Consider the following 16327-nt stretch of genomic DNA (forward strand, 5'->3'; position numbering starts at 1 on the left):
TTGAGAAGACTTCAGTGGAGTCAGAAACATGTGCTGCTGAAAAAAGGAGGATGTCATTCAGAAGAAAGGTTATTAAATTTGACTGAATGTGTCACTGTGTTTCAGGGAGAAGGAGTTGCATATAGAGGGAGAATTCTGGTTGAACTCTCTACAGTACTTGACAGCAAGCCTGCTAATAAGAAGTTAGAGATGATTCCTAGTGATGACGTGCTAGTTGTAGAGGTAAAGCCCTGTGTTACTGTCGCTGTCAGCAATGGAGATGGGCTTGATGTGGTAGATTTTGGAGAATGAAATGACCAACTAAATCAGAGTAATTGAATCTGACAATTAAAAAGTCTAGTTTTTGATGGTGTGCCTGCAAAAATGTCATACTCTGACAGCATGACATATTAATTTTAGATACTTTCATATTATCAGATACAATAATTTATTATAGACATATTATCATTTTTGCCTGCATCACTCAGCAATCAGAATTATTTCCATTGAGAAATTACAACTCTTATCTATAATTGTACTATATTATAAGTATTTAAATAAACAAAAAAGGTTTTTGTTGTAGAAATACCAGCGCAGGCGCAAGTTCAGCCTGGCCGCGGTGTTTCACTCCGCTACCATGTTGCAAGACACAGGGGAGCCCATCCAGTTTGAAGTGAGCATCGGTAACTATGGCAACAAGTTCGACACCACCTGCAAGCCCTTGGCATCAACCACCCAGTACAGTCGTGCGGTGTTTGACGGTAAGGATACTGCCATTATGGGCTGAGTTCATGTAAAGCACTCCTTTGGAAGTGCAGAATATTTACCCTGTAGCTTTAGCATGCCAACTAGCTCCCCAGAAATGACTGAAAATAAAACAGAAAATAATGTGCAGCTCTTGAAAACTGTTGATGCAGTTATATATTTGTGTAATTCACGCTGTCGAGACTTTCTGAGATTATTAAAGCAAATTGCATAGAATTTACTGAGGCCTGTTGATTATTCACAGGAAGAGTGACAAGCATAAAAAACACAGTATTTTACAGGTATGTTAAAGCAAGGGCTTAAAATTAAAAAATACTCTTTGAACATTCTGATTTTAAAAAAAACATTTACAAAGAGTTTGGCAACCTAGAGGAAAATAAACTGACTAGATCATGGGAAAATCTATCTTTCCTAAAATTTTACTTTATTAATTGCAAACTAAGTGCAGAAAAAGGGTTTTTTTTTTCTGCCTATTAAATAAGTAATCTGCTTTTATTCTGGAATATTTTATTTTGCAGAAATGCTTATATAAATGTGCTGAAGATATCAACGTATAATTTAAGAGAATGATTAAAATGTTAATACATAACTTTAAAGAATATACTGTAGGATTTTTGAGGTAAAAGTTTGCCCTCTGCAGGGCCTGAAGAATACAAATCCTTTGATAATTTGGGGCTATCTATGTCTTTTTCATGAACTATTGTATGAAAATGCAGTAAATATACCTACTTGCTCAGTATACAATGTGTATTCCTGCTGTGAATTCTAGCTCTAATCTCAGGAATGTTTCCCACCAGGTAACTGTTATTACTACTTGCCATGGGCGAACACAAAACCAGTTGTAACACTGACTTCCTTTTGGGAGGACATAAGCCATAGACTAGACCCTGTGAACATCATCTTGAACATGGCTGAGAGACTGGTAACCTGCCTAGACCTTCTTTTGTTTGTCTTACTTATATAATCATTTATTTATTTATTTAGAGGTGTAATTGAAACTGACAGTTGAACAAATACTGGAACTAGATTCTGATGTTTGCTTTGGTTCTGCTCAGTATAAACACAGAGCAGCGTGAGAAATGGCACTGCTAATCAGAGGTGTGTGTTCTGGCAAAGCGCAGAACTTGCGGGGAGCTCCCCCAGGAGGAGGCCTCAGTGTTGGCCAGGGGCTTGTCAAGTCTGTAGCCATGTGTCTGACTTGGAATTTTGGTGCAGCATCCTGGGTTACTGAACACAGGCAGGCGGAATCCTATTAAATAGGAGTCAAGTATGAACATCGGAGCGTTGGGGTGTGCCTTTGTTTTTTTGTTTGTTTTTTGTATGTGTGTGTGTATATATATATGTAGGCATATGTACACATATTTTAAAAATTAAATAAAATCTTAAAACTTGTACTTACCGCAGTGCCACAGTGAAAGTTTAGAAGTACAAATCTTTTTATTTTTAATTTTTCAGCAATACAACATAGCCACCTTAAAATCAGGAATGCAGGCCAAACTTTCTGAAAACCGATTAGCTGAGATGTGGTTGAAGCTGATTGATGAACTTACAGAAGACATAAGGTAATAACGCCCCCCCCCTTTTTTTTTTAATCTCTTACCTTATTGTAGGCCTACTTGTTACCTTAACTAAGCCAGAAAACAAATTCTAAGAACTGTATAACTCACTTCCTTTGATTGTATCTGAGAAGTAGAACTCCAGGTCTCTCAAAGCAATAGGACAGCAGGGAAGTTACCATGAAGTCATGTCTAGCTGTATAATTCTGCCTTATTTTAGTCATCAGCAGCAAAGAAACATCATCTCTCTTGGGGAAAAAAAAACCAACTCAAGATAGAATTGTTTTGAAAATTAGAGTTCTGGGTTTTTTGTTTTTTGTTTTTTGGTGACCCTTTAGTCAGTATATCTGTCTGCATGGAAGTGTTCAGAGAAGGCAGTAGGAGTCAGCACGTGGGATACTGAAGCAGAAAAAAATCTGAATAGAGAAGAAGAAACAGGAGAGGGGGGCAAATGAGGCTTTAATAGACAGGAGAGATTGAGGTGTGGGAGAAGCTTGCAAATTATTAAAGAAATGGGTGATGAAACAACACAGGAAGAAGGAAGGACAAGGGAAAAACAAGAGTGAATTGTTACTATCCATTAGAAGAAATAGTAAAACATAAAAAGGGAGAACAATTTTATCAAATTTTAGAGCTAGTAGGAAAGTGTACACACAACAAATGGTAGATAATTTATGTCAAAATATAAACTGGCAACTTAATATATCTGTGGCTGCCTTTCTTCTTACAGTAGAAAGAAAAATAAACAAAAAAAACCCGTCCTATGTTACGACAGCAAAATGTGAAGTGTAAATTGTCACATGGAACCATCTAGATACTGTAGGAACTTTGTGTCAGTTGTATCGCCCTGTCCTTTGACACACATCTGAGCTGGGATTTTCCTTTTTCCTTTTTTTTTCCCCCATTTGTTCTATTGTTTTCTTAAGTATTTTATCACTTAACAGTTACAGAGCAGTAGCACTTAGCTGTATCAACCAGATTAGCTTCCTCTTGTTGTAGGCCTTTTACACCACTTGTATGAATATCTCCCATAGGATGTAATGCTGTCTATGCCCTTTTCAGAAAAAACATGAAACGTTTGTCATTCTTTATGTTGAATTTGCCAAATGATTTTCCTTGCTATGTACAATTTTAAATGGCTAGGCATTTGGGAGGCTTAAAACCTGTCAACCTTCTGCTGCCCTGGGTACATTCAGGTCAGTAGAACAGTAGTGCAACAGACAATGTTAAGTTTTTGCAAGTTCTGAGCTGTTGGAAACAAAGTCAGAATTGTTGCCCATTCCACAGGATGTGGATTGTGATGGGGGGAAGGAGGGAAGAGGAGGGTTTTCAAACTTGGCAGTGCCTCTGGAAAATGTTTGAATTTTTTTTCCAGTATCTTGTTAAGGAACTCTGTTAAAGTAATGATTGGTCCCACATGGCTGCCTTTTCCTAAAAACCCTAACTCAAAAAGCCGCTTTTTGCCCTGTGCTCTACTGCAGTGCGTTTCTATATTTTTTTTCTATATTTACTCTGCCCTCTCATGACTTGCCAAGTTCTCATAAGTCATAGGATTCTTTAAGACTGTTTCTGTTTTCAATGAAGGGGTTTATTTAGCTCTTGTCATGGATACAACCTGTGTTCTGTTGAGTGAACCACAGAAACTCTTTGGTGAGTTTCAGTCAAGCTATGGTTTCCAGTCAAGGAAAGGAGCCTAACCTTGTTCTGAAAGCAGAAGTTTCATCTTCTAGAAATATGTGTTCTGAAATAATTTTCTAATACAAATATAGGAAAATGGATTTTGTAGAAGTAACTTCATAACGTACACCACAAGCAACTTTATTCTGGTGCTTCTTGTAAAAGTACAGTCTTGCCCTTATTGTAATAGCCTTGTTAGAAATCTGTGTAGGAGTAGATGCTGTAGCCCTCTTCCGAGAGATTTAGATCACAACAAGTAATAGCACTTAATCAGTGGCCATTGTACGTGTGTGAACATTTAGTATGTGCCCAGATAATATCTACTTAATTTTCTAACCATCGTAACTGCTTTCTTTTCAGGAAACCATTTCCCCTCATAGAAGGCAAATCTAATATTACAGTCCTTGACACTCAGATAGAAAAACTGCGTCTCAAGTCTCTCAAGCAGATTGGCGAAGCAGCAACAAAGATGAGAAATGAAGCTACTGACGTGAAAGCCACTCTGACAGACATTGAGGACTGGTTGGATAAACTACTGCAACTGAGTGAAGAGGTCTGTACTGCCCGGTACCAGTAATTCAGCTAATTTAGAAAGATGTGTCTAATGTCCTCTGCTGATCCAGCAGTATCCACTCTTGCTGTGTAAGGAAACATGTTCTTGTCTGTAAATATGTTTAGGGTTTATATAAATACGGTGTTCTTTTTAGCAGCTGACTTTAAAGAGGATTTAGATTGGGAGATAATCGCCCCGTGATTCATAGAATATATTGTAATATATATTACAATATATATATATATTACAATAATATATTGTAATCTATGCAAAGTGCAGTATTTTGTCCTTTATTTTTTTCCAGAATTACAAGTTACCATGGGAATGCAGGATGTAGTTAGTACTTCTGTGCCCTGTGAGTCATAGGAATCAGCTTGGAATAGTTGTAACAGTGCATGTTTTTATGAATTTTGTCTGTGAATTTTCAGCAATTTCTTAGTTTTTTACCTGGGTTATTCTTTCTTATAATTGGTTTGCACAAGACTTCAGAGATATCTTTTTTTTATAAATCTTTTGTTTTGAAACAAAAAAAACGGCAGTTCATTTGGAAAACTGGCAGCTAGCATGCAGAGGTGTGCATAAATCCCCCAGAAGCTATGGGACTGCTTCTAGCTACTGCTAAAAGCCTTGTGATTATTTACCTGTAATGTGCAGTCACTGTGTCACTGCAAGTGAAATGAGATTCAAAGCATTTATATATATTATAATACTAAGTGATAATGCCTTTAACATACCTGATGAATGTTTCTGTAATCTAAGGTTAGCATTCTATTAATTACTGATTTAAATTTTTTTTTTTTCTTCCCTGAAAATTCACAGCCACAAAACAGCATGCCTGATGTGATCATATGGATGATCCGCGGGGAGAAGAGACTGGCTTATGCTCGTGTTCCTGCACACCAAGTGCTCTACTCCACCACAAGCCCCGAATCTTCTGGTAAATACTGTGGAAAAACCCAAACAATCTTCTTAAAGGTACCATAAATAATATTATGTAACTTTAAACTGAGATGCCCTCTGACCTGAAAATGTAACATGCAAGCAAAGTCTAAACAATGAGATGTCAAAAGTCTACTGCATTTAGTTACTCCAAAGTATCACAGAAATTATAATGTAAGTCTCATTATAATTAAGATTTAGAATGAACATTGATCCCTAACTTGCAGGCCCCTTTGAAAGAGCTCCAAAATGTGATACCATTCTTACAGCGTTGTTGGCATTGGTGCTTGGGGGATGAATGTGAATTGAAACTTTCTGAGGGAAGAATTAGAATAATTTGAAAGTTCCAGAAAACTATTGAAAGTTTTGGATGTTTTCCTGCATGGAAATTTATTTACAGAAGGTCCCTAGTATACCTCTGCATTGAGTTTTACTCTTGAGTGAGGATGCCCTTTCTCCCCTTAAATCTGTATCAAGTGGTATAAACTTAGCAGTAGAAGGCAATCACGCTGTAGAACAGAGATAGCACTTACACGGTTTGTCAGGTATTACTGTACTGACAACACAGGTTAATGACTCCATGCGGCTGGTATTTTTATGAAGACCCTTTTATCAGACATATATGTTATTAGACATTACTTCTTAGCTGCTAAAACATTCTAACATACACATTTTCAGTCTCTCTTTACAAGAAACAATAACATCAATATTGAAATTTTAAGTTTTTGTCCTAATTGCCAACTCAGTGAATAAAATTCAGAAGAGGATAAACGGGAAGAGGGATGATGTTCTAGTGCATCTGGTCTAGAGGTTGGACTCGATGATCGCTATAGGTCCCTTCCAACCTCCACTGTTCTGTAGTGTTTACATATCACAGGCAGGTGCCTTTTAAAGAATGTTTTCCTCCTGGACTGTTCTGTAACTGGCTTTTGAGAAAATGCAAGGATATATAAATAAACCTTGTATTACTTCTCACATCTTTGTATTATTATTTGTGTATTACTAGAAATTACAATACCTGTGTAACAACAAAGAATACTTTTTTGTTTATATATTCCTTTTTGTATGTCCTAGTACCCCCAGGACAAGACAAAAGACAGCAAAATACCTGTGGAGCTGCGAATTAACATTTGGCTTGGGCTGAGTGCAGTTGAAAAGAAGTTCAATAGCTTTGCAGAGGGAACGTTCAGCGTTTTTGCAGAAATGGTATGTCTGTTATGACTTTCTTACCTTAAGTTTGGACATGCATTTTAGGAATTCCCTGGAATTGGAGCTCTTCCAATGTTTTTGTTTTTTGCATGTAGAAAGGAGAGAATGCTTAGAGCACTGTATGCATGCCGTGTGCTGAAACAATCAGACCCCATTCAAGGCAGTTATGTCAAGTCCATTGTGCCTAACAGATGAACTTCAGCAGGCCAGGTCCTGAACTGGTTAGTCAAGTAAAAATCTGGATAAATCCAGTGATTTTAAGGCACTTACTTCAGATTTTTATTGGTGTAATTCAGATTGGGGCCATTATGTTTTGGCATGTGAAGAACCGTTTTATTTTAATTGCTTTTTAACGTCCTACAAATGATACATGGATACAACTAGTTTTGTTTAATAATGGCTCCCTTGTAGGAGTAGGAAAAATTTACAGAAAGCTGTCACAGAAATACTCGGTGTAGTGAGTAAATTCCACTGTCTAAAGTCTATATGACAATGGACAATAACAGTTAACAAAGAAAAATGACTTAAAGGAACCTCAAATAGTCCAGAAACATGCTATACTGGATAGCTGCTCTAACCCCGAGAGTCCATTCATTCTCATGATGATAACTGCATCCATCTCTTACATACCCTATCACCAAATGCAGATATAGCACATGTACGTAATGCCCAGATGGCACATGTAGTGTGTTTAATAGCTAGCAGCACAACACATTTTCACAGGCGTTTGTGTCACCATTGCAGCTATGGTTAAACACTCAGTGGTGCTTTGAATATCCACTGACTGTTTCAAATCATTCAAAATAGTACATGGATCTTCAAAACATTTATTTCTTAAGCATGTAGCTTAACAGACCATGGAATATCTGATGTTTGTCCTACATATACAACAATCCAACTCTATAGGAATAAGGAACAGAACAGAGAAGAAAAGACCATCTTAAAACAGGTTTAATCCCCCTAGCCTGGAGGAAATGCACTGATATAAACTGGACTGACATCAGAGTTGTGTTCCAGTGGCTTCCAAGATAGATAAGACTATAGATCAGTTTTATGCATTACAGAAGAAAACGTTATAAACAGGCAATCTGAGATAGAAAAGAAAGAACGGAAGAAGCTGTTTTGTAGCAACAGTTTAATGAATTTTTATTTACCAAGGCTTTAGTCAGGAGGAAGTTTGACTGCAGAAGTAGGGAAGCACTGAACTGAGGAGATGGATCACAAGCACATGGGATCTCTCTTTACCATGAGCAGAGGAGAAGAGGAGGGAAAGCAGCTGAGGAGCAGTGACACTGGGAACTAATGTGGGATGGGAATATGATGAGACATTTAAGCTCAGAAAAAGGAAACTTCAGTAGAACAAACTGTAACAATTACATAACTATTACTTTCCCCTCTACAAGCTTTTAATTAATTTAAAATACTGTTTTATTCTTCTTTCTCAAACAGTATGAAAATCAGGCTCTTCTTTTTGGGAAGTGGGGCACCTCAGGGCTTGTTGGCCGCCACAAGTTTTCTGATGTCACAGGAAAAATCAAACTGAAAAGAGAATATTTCCTGCCCCCAAAGGGCTGGGAGTGGGAAGGAGAATGGATGGTTGATCCTGAAAGAAGGTTGGATTTTTTTTTTTTTTTTTTTAATGGAAGTAAGATAAACACATTTAATCTCAAAATGTAAATATTTGTGTCTCATACCTGTTCTTAATGGAAAATAATGGCTTTATTTGACTAGCAGAGGGAAAATTAAAACATATTTCAGTGTTCTCTTCGAATATCTGAAGTGTTTCTGTGTTTAAAAAAAGGATTCAAAGCAGACCAGCAGTTACAACTCTCCTGCTAATTGCTTATTTTTATCAGTAATGATTCTATTGCTGCTGCTACTGTCGCACTCCACAGACTTCAGCACATATGTGCACTCTGTGCATTGCTTCTGTGTTTCCTGTAGCTTATTAAGCTTATTAGTTCAGCACTGTATTTGTTGCAGTTTGTTGACTGAGGCTGATGCTGGTCACACCGAGTTCACGGATGAAGTGTACGAAAATGAGAGCCGCTATCCTGGAGGGGAATGGAAAGCAGCTGAAGAGAGTTACACAGATGTGGTGAGACTGTTATTACTATTTTTCACCGGGCAGGGAGGGCAAATTGAAGAGAAAGAGCAGCAGAATGTGTCTCATCTGTTAAGGCGCACATCTGTTCTGATTTTCCCACATAAAAGAATGGAGAAAAAGCTCCACCTCCACGTGAGTTTACGTGTCCTCTTGGATGGATGTGGGAAGATGATGCTTGGAAATCTGATTTAAATAGAGCAGTGGATGAGCATGGTAAGCTTGACTGTTAATGCCTTGATTATAAGGACAGTCTCTCACGGTCTGTACAGTAGAAGAATCCCTTCTAAGAGTGTTGCTGTGACCTGAGCATCATTGTGGGTGCCCTGTGGGGGAACATCTAGGGAATATTTGGGTTCCACTGAATGAATCACATAAAATGATTCTGAGTAAATTGCTCACTGCATCTATTCCTGTTTTACTCATTGTTCCATCAAACTCAGAGCTCTCAATGCATCTCTTTAGATCAAGAGGCCACTATTTTGCACAGTACAAGAAGTAAATGTACCTGAAGTGCCTACTAGAGAGGAAGTCACATAATCTGAGATGATGTACGTTAGGTGTCAGAATACAAGTCTGAGCCCTAGATAACTGGCTTTGTAACATGTAGGGCCAAAGCACAGTAACAGTTTTACCAGTTTTGGCTTTATGATCTGAATTCACATACTTGCAGCTCCTGTAAAAGACAGTTACAGACATAGACAGGACATTCCACTCCTACTTAAAATAAGGTGTTCTCCCTTTGGTAAAGCATGACAATGTGATAGCAATACATCTAAAATTTGAGGGGGGAGAAAAAAAACAATAATGCAAAGAAAGTAACTTAAAATGTATATGTATGATTTTGAAATGTTTACTGTTAGTATTGTAACATCATCATAAAATACTGTCAGTTTCAGAAAATTATGGGTCATTTAGGTTTCACAATATTAAAGTGTTCTGTGATTAAAACTTCATCCCTTGTAGTTAAGGTAACTATTTTCGATGCTTTTCTTATTTGTATCTTACATGTGTTCTTGAAAGTACATTAACTAATCATTTCCGTTTCAGGATGGGAATATGGAATCACCATTCCTCCAGACACTAAACCAAAGTCTTGGGTAGCTGCAGAGAAAATGTATCATACGCATCGACGCCGGAGACTGGTGCGAAAGCGCAGGAGGGATCCCACTCAAACCGTAACAGCAGGAAGGGTAAGGGGGAGAGACAAGTACTCACAGATTTTACTTCTTCCGTAGTGTAAGAGTGGGTTTTTTTTTTTTTTTTTTTTTTTTTTTTTTTTTTTTAAATCTACATGATATTACGAATTTCCTAAGGAATGAAATCTACTGACAAAAAACCCTAAATTTAGATAACTGTTTTTTCTTTTTATTTCTTTTGTCTTTTTGTAAGTGAATGTATCCTATGTGAGGGATTACTATGCCTTATTAGGACAACAGCAGATTTTATTTCCTGGCATTTATACAGTATTGTGGATAAACTGGTTTTATGTTTGCCAGGGAATGCTGTCGTATGACGACCAAGAAGGCTGGGAATATGCTTCTTTGATTGGCTGGAAATTCCACTGGAAACAGCGCAGTTCTGATACGTTCCGTCGAAGGCGGTGGAGACGGAAAATGGCTCCCTCGGAGACACATGGTGCTGCAGCTATCTTTAAACTTGAGGGTGCTTTGGTAAGGTGCTGCATATCAAGTCATTAAAAACATTCAGTCTTTTAATTTATACCATTATAGCTCCTAAATGGTTAGGCTGATATGCAACTGAGGATCTGGTGTAGCTTACATGGTTTAAAACATTTAAAGCCTTAAAGAGACTACTGAAGTATCTGCTCAAACTCTTGCATTGCTTGATTCTTTATTTTTTTTATTATTGTGTGACATTTAAAGCAAAAGGCCAAAATACATGAGCCTTCTGTGAATAAACTGAAAAGACAGCTCACACTCTTCATGCAGATACACTAACATTAGCAGTAGAAACAGCAGGCACTGAAATAGCTGCCCTTAATATTTACATGTATAAAATAAGAGAGAAAAAAAATACTGAAGCATCTGAGAAGCTGGAATGACCTAAGTCACAGGTAGATGGTCAGATCATGTAATTATTCCTCAATGTTTCAGACTACTTAAGAGTATTTAAGCTCTATTCACCAGTGCAGGCTAGTGCAGATCTCTAGAGGGGGACAGAAGAGAGGACCTGTAACCTCTCCTTCAGCCAGAGCTGATAGCCAGTAGCCAGTGCCTCTTCAAAAACAAGACATTCTCCCACATAAGTGAAAATGGCTGGATCTGATTTTTGTACAGCTTCAATGATGATAAGGAATGATTCCTGCATTAATAAAGATCCTTTAAAGTACATTAATTCAGGAACTTAAATTCCTCCCTGACCTGAAACCAGTATACACTCCCACTTGTATCAAGTTTATTCTGAGTCACGTGCAGTGACTTTTTATTTCTATATGTAACTTTAGGGAGCAGACATCAGTACGGACGATGGAGAAGGGAAGAGTACAGACAAAACGAAGGAGTCTGCCACAAAGGTGTTTGGTGCCAATACACCCCTTGTTTCCTGCTACTTCGATAGTAGGTTCTTAATTCTTTTCTTAGAAGTTGCAGTTATCTCTCTGGTCTCAAACAAGATCACAAGCCTTTGTTTTACATTTAGGTTTATTTATTTCCTGTTAAAATTACCATGTGATCCTTATTTGCACCATGTTTAAGCTATTATAAGATATTACAATTATTCATTTTGATATGTCAATGTTCATATTAGCATACATTTTAATATAAAAAAATGAGTACGGAAACATTAACTGGATCAAATAATTTTTATTTGTTCAGCATCAGTCAAACATTTTTAAAATCTGTAGGAAACGGGAGTTCTAATAGCAGCTATTGCATTAATTTTATGCTGCCTAGCTTTTAGCCTGGTGCTCTGTCTATAACAAGCCTCTGCAGGGAGTTAGGCCAGCAGGGAAGATGAACGTGCAGTTAGTCTTCTGCTGGTTTAACTCACTCAACCAGCTCTCTGAAGAGTCAGACAGTGCTGGGTCTGGCCAGGAGGAGGCACTGGGAGCAGCAGGAGAACACTGCCTGCCGCTATGAGATACTTAAGTACAGCAGTACCCAGCCCTTACTCCTCTCTAAGCCTTGGTATGAGCTAATTATTGCACTGTTCCAAACAGGAATTTTGGAGTAGAAGGATTCTTAAACGATCATGCACTTGAAGGAGGAGAAAGAAAAGACAAACAAACAAAAAAACCCAACATTTGCAGGGTTTTTTTTCCCTGCTTTAAGTTAGATTGCAACCAATGTGCAGAGGTGCTGGCTTGTTGGTTCTAGTACAGTAGTGTGCTACGAGTGAAGAAATGTTTCTACAGTGCTGCTGCTTAATTTGAAAAACAGTTTAAGGCATGTTTATAAACTGAAAATAGTTTCATTAGAGGAAACATGTCTGTATAGAGCCAGTGCATTTGAACTCTTTTTATTTATTTAATTCAGGAGTATATAGTTACCACCTTCGCTGTTACGTCTACCAGGCAAGAAATCTGATGGCTTTAGACAAGGACAGTTTTTCAGGTATGGAAAAATCCTACTAATAGTGTAGAAATGCAGTTCTGCAGTGAACTATTGATGTAGCTGTAGACAGTCAAGTCTGTGTAAAGGTTCCAGCTACTGAAACTATGTCAGGAAGGGAGTTGCAGCTTTATCCCATATGATCTAGATTTAGTTAATCCTGTCCCAAAAGTTGTCCAAAAGTAGTGGTGTGACCAAATCGATACTGGTTTTTGTAAGACTTTACATTTGTTTTAAGTAAATTCAGTTACAGATAAAAATGAAGAGGGGAAGCTGGAGTTTACTTCCATTGGAATTTTCTTTCCATACCAGCCCTCAGTTTTATACTTGTTTTTCTCCCCTTTTTTAATGAATGGTCAAGTATAGTGTATAACTTCATTTATCACAGATTACACAAATACATAGATAAGTTAGTACTCTTTTCTGATTTTTAATTGTATGTATTTATTTAATAGCTGCTGCCAGCGTGTCACTACATTGATCTTATTTTAGTATGTTGCATTTAAGAATAAGACAAAGGAACAACAACTGCCCTAAATTTTTATGTGCAAAATTCAGGATATGAATTATGATTCATAAGATATTTTAATCATTTCAAGTCCGTTAATCAAGACTTAAGTAAAAGGAACTCTTTAGTAAGCAAACGGAATTTGCTCTGGTAAATACAATTGATGTCTAGATGTGGCCTTATATAGAATGGTTTTACATAGAATAGCTGGTAAGGACTGAAAAGAAGAAAAATAATGTATCACAGTTAACAAATTGCGGCTTGATAAGGTTTTGTTTGTAACGATATGCTTTTAATCTTTATATAATATTTCAGATCCGTATGCTCATGTTTCTTTCCTCCATCAAAGCAAAACAACTGAGATCATTCACTCAACTCTAAATCCTACATGGGACCAAACTCTTATATTTAATGAAATTGATATTTATGGAGACCCACAGACAGTAGCCCAAAACCCACCTAATGTTGTTATTGAACTTTTTGACAGTGACCAAGTGGTATGTGAAGTTTTTACCTTGTTTGATTCTCTTCTACTTGATGGTAACAAATTAATTAATCACTAGGATTACTTTTTTTTTTTTTCTTTTTTTCCTATTTGTGCAGGGTAAAGATGAATTTCTTGGAAGAAGTGTTTGCTCCCCCATGGTCAAGTTAAATCCCGAAGATGACATCACACCAAAGCTGCTCTGGTATCCTGTAATAAATAATGGCAAAGCTAGTGGTGACATTCTTTTTGCTGCAGAACTTATTTTGAGGGACAAGGTATATACATTTTTATAGTGTTCCACAGAAAGCAATAATGTGACGAATTATATTGCATATGTCTTAATACTTGTAAGCTCTTTTGTTTAAGGAATAGGAGAGAAACTCTTATCAATGTGGTTTTCTTAACAGGGCGGTTCAAACCTTCCAATTCTTCCATCACAAAGAGCACCAAAACTTTACATGGTACCTCAAGGAATCAGGCCAATAGTTCAACTCACTGCTGTTGAGGTAGTTTATTCTTAAAGTTAATGAATTAAAGTACAGTCATTTCATGCTCCAGAGTCTATTTGCCTTATTAAAAAATGTATTTTAAAATATATTTTACAGATTCTGGCTTGGGGATTGCGGAACATGAAAAACTACCAGCTGGCACCTGTTATGTCTCCAAGTCTGATTGTGGAATGTGGAGGTGAAATGGTGGAATCTGTGGTGATCAAAAACCTCAAAAAAACACCAAATTTCCCATCTTCTGTTCTCTTCATGAAAGTGGTACTTACCTAAAAACTATATATGAGCTATCTATAGCTGCATTAGTCTAGGATTTATTATGCAATAAAGGTCTAGGATTTTTAAGGTCTAGGATTTATTATGCAAAACAGAAGAGGAAAAAAAGGCACATCCTTTTCATGCTTAACGTAAGTCATTTACTGAGATTGAAAATTGTAATAAAGGTCATGTAAACATGTCTGCACACATGCCTAAAAATAGTGTCACAGGCAGTAGTACAGGATATATGTATTTATTTGAGAGGGAATTGATCCACCTGCAAATCTGTATGGCCACTTTCATACTGCAAGCATGGGAGGTGTACAGGAATCAAGAACATCCAAGATTTGAGGCACTTGGAAGTTTCTTTATTGCTCTCTATTCAATCATTGTAATATGAGGTTAGAAATTTTATTGCTATACAACCACTGAACATAATAGTTCAGTATTAAATGAAGTAAAAGCTCTGATTTGGGGAGGGAAAAAAAATCAATGTCTTCTCAGTTGTCCCTGTTTGCATTAGAAACAAAATCTTTTTTTGTTTTTTTTTTTTTTGTTTTGAGCTTCTCCCAAAAGAAGAGTTATACAGTCCATCACTTGTTATTAAAGTGATAGACCACAGACCGTTTGGGCGGAAGCCCATCGTGGGACAGTGCACCATAGACTTGCTAGAGAGCTTTCGCTGTGACCCCTACACTGCTAAAGAAGACATCACACCGCAGCTGAAAGGTAGGTGGCTGGAAAATGCAGGGAACAATCTATTGTCAGAGCAAGTCTTGGTCCTCTGAAGCTCCGCTTGAGAGGGAACTCGGAACTTCACTACCTGCTATTACCATTGCTCTTAGTTTCAAGATAGAGGCCATATTCCATCAAAAATGCCCTGAATGTAAAGCTGTTGTTTTCCTCTGTATTTTTGTTAAATTATGTTATTTTTAATTCTGTGCATTTGAGAAACATTTGTGTACATAGCACAAATAGTTCTTGTATGTATAACTGTATTTTTTAGCAAATGTGGCAACTACTTGCTTGCATAAAAATGTCCAGTGTCAAATAATTCAGAGACTGTACATATCTCTCAACCCTTTGGATTTCAAAGGTATGCTTCCTACAGCATATTGCCTTAATAAAATTCTTGGCTTACAGTTAGTCTTCTGTCCGCTGCACCTCCCCGAGATACTGTGATTGAAATGGAAGACACACAGCCCTTGCTAGCAACTCAGGTAATCTTTTAAATTTGATGCTTTCTTCTTTGGATCTGGGATTTCCAAGATACTCTGGATAGCAAAACCAGCAGGAATACATGTAACCTTCTGGAACAAAGTTATTTTGCATCAAGGAAGCAAGGGAAATATGTTAATTGTTTTACCCTGTTTTCTTATATAGCAAACGTTCAACTGGAGCTTTTTGTGCATAGTTTACATGGTATTTTAATAGAACACATTATTATAGTTACTGAAAGCATATAATAGATTAAGCAGTCATTCACTGATGATGTTTAGAGCAGCCTGATCTCACACAGACCAGGCAGTTCTAAATACAGGGAGGTGTATGGTTTGATGGGTACAGAATCAAAGCCATGGGTCCAAAGACCCTCAGTTCATTTTATCACAGTCGTGGCTCTGCCTCTCTTACCATGTAGTCACCCAGAACTGGTATCACTGAAACACTGCGTAAGATGAAATGTGTCTTTAGAGTTTGGCACCATTTGAGCCAAATGTACTGTAACACTGTATACAGTGATAACAGCTGTATGAGAGAGGTAAAAATATCTAGAGCAATTAAAACAAAAAGTGTATACAACTGAGGGAAGCATAAGTGATATGGCCACTGCGCTGAAAAGATGGCAAATACCAAAATTTCATCAATTACATTCCCATTTCCAGTGTTTAAGCAGTATGTCAACAGCACTCAGCAAAATGGCTTCTCCAACAACAGTGCATGTATGTATGTACGTACGCATTAATGCATGGAGATGACCACAGCAGGGCTGCGGGGGAATGGAAGGTGGTGCTCACATCCTGTGGCTGTGAGGCTGAGCTTCTCTTGACAATTAATCCATAGAGAGATTTTGGAGGAGATGATGCTTGTGAGAAGTCTAAGAGAATTAGTTACAGCTATCAAGTTATCGTTGAAATTTTTCTGAAAAAAAAATCCTTACTGCTTTTGCACAACAAACTATTAAAACCTTTTTTTTTTTTTTTCTCTTTCTTTTTG

The 16327-nt window shown here is 37.3% G+C and overlaps 1 protein-coding gene across 1 annotated transcript in view; it reads left to right on the plus strand.

Moving 5' to 3' along the window:
• The window catches only part of MYOF (myoferlin), a 62297-nt gene that overhangs the window by 32454 nt on the left and 13516 nt on the right, over positions 1-16327 (plus strand). Inside the window, exons 19-38 of the mRNA XM_026051218.1 lie at positions 106-222; positions 563-740; positions 1542-1666; positions 2200-2306; positions 4338-4530; positions 5350-5505; positions 6544-6675; positions 8128-8291; positions 8662-8776; positions 8893-8998; positions 9833-9975; positions 10282-10455; positions 11250-11361; positions 12280-12357; positions 13178-13359; positions 13466-13624; positions 13757-13855; positions 13955-14116; positions 14677-14842; positions 15257-15333. Coding sequence (XP_025907003.1) covers positions 106-222; positions 563-740; positions 1542-1666; positions 2200-2306; positions 4338-4530; positions 5350-5505; positions 6544-6675; positions 8128-8291; positions 8662-8776; positions 8893-8998; positions 9833-9975; positions 10282-10455; positions 11250-11361; positions 12280-12357; positions 13178-13359; positions 13466-13624; positions 13757-13855; positions 13955-14116; positions 14677-14842; positions 15257-15333 — 2745 coding nt within the window. The remainder of the gene's footprint in view (positions 1-105; positions 223-562; positions 741-1541; positions 1667-2199; positions 2307-4337; positions 4531-5349; positions 5506-6543; positions 6676-8127; positions 8292-8661; positions 8777-8892; positions 8999-9832; positions 9976-10281; positions 10456-11249; positions 11362-12279; positions 12358-13177; positions 13360-13465; positions 13625-13756; positions 13856-13954; positions 14117-14676; positions 14843-15256; positions 15334-16327) is intronic.

The sequence above is a fragment of the Nothoprocta perdicaria genome, unplaced genomic scaffold, assembly GCF_003342845.1.
Source record: "Nothoprocta perdicaria isolate Ctin4 unplaced genomic scaffold, notPer1 scaffold_111, whole genome shotgun sequence".
NCBI classification, from domain to species: Eukaryota; Metazoa; Chordata; class Aves; order Tinamiformes; family Tinamidae; genus Nothoprocta; species Nothoprocta perdicaria.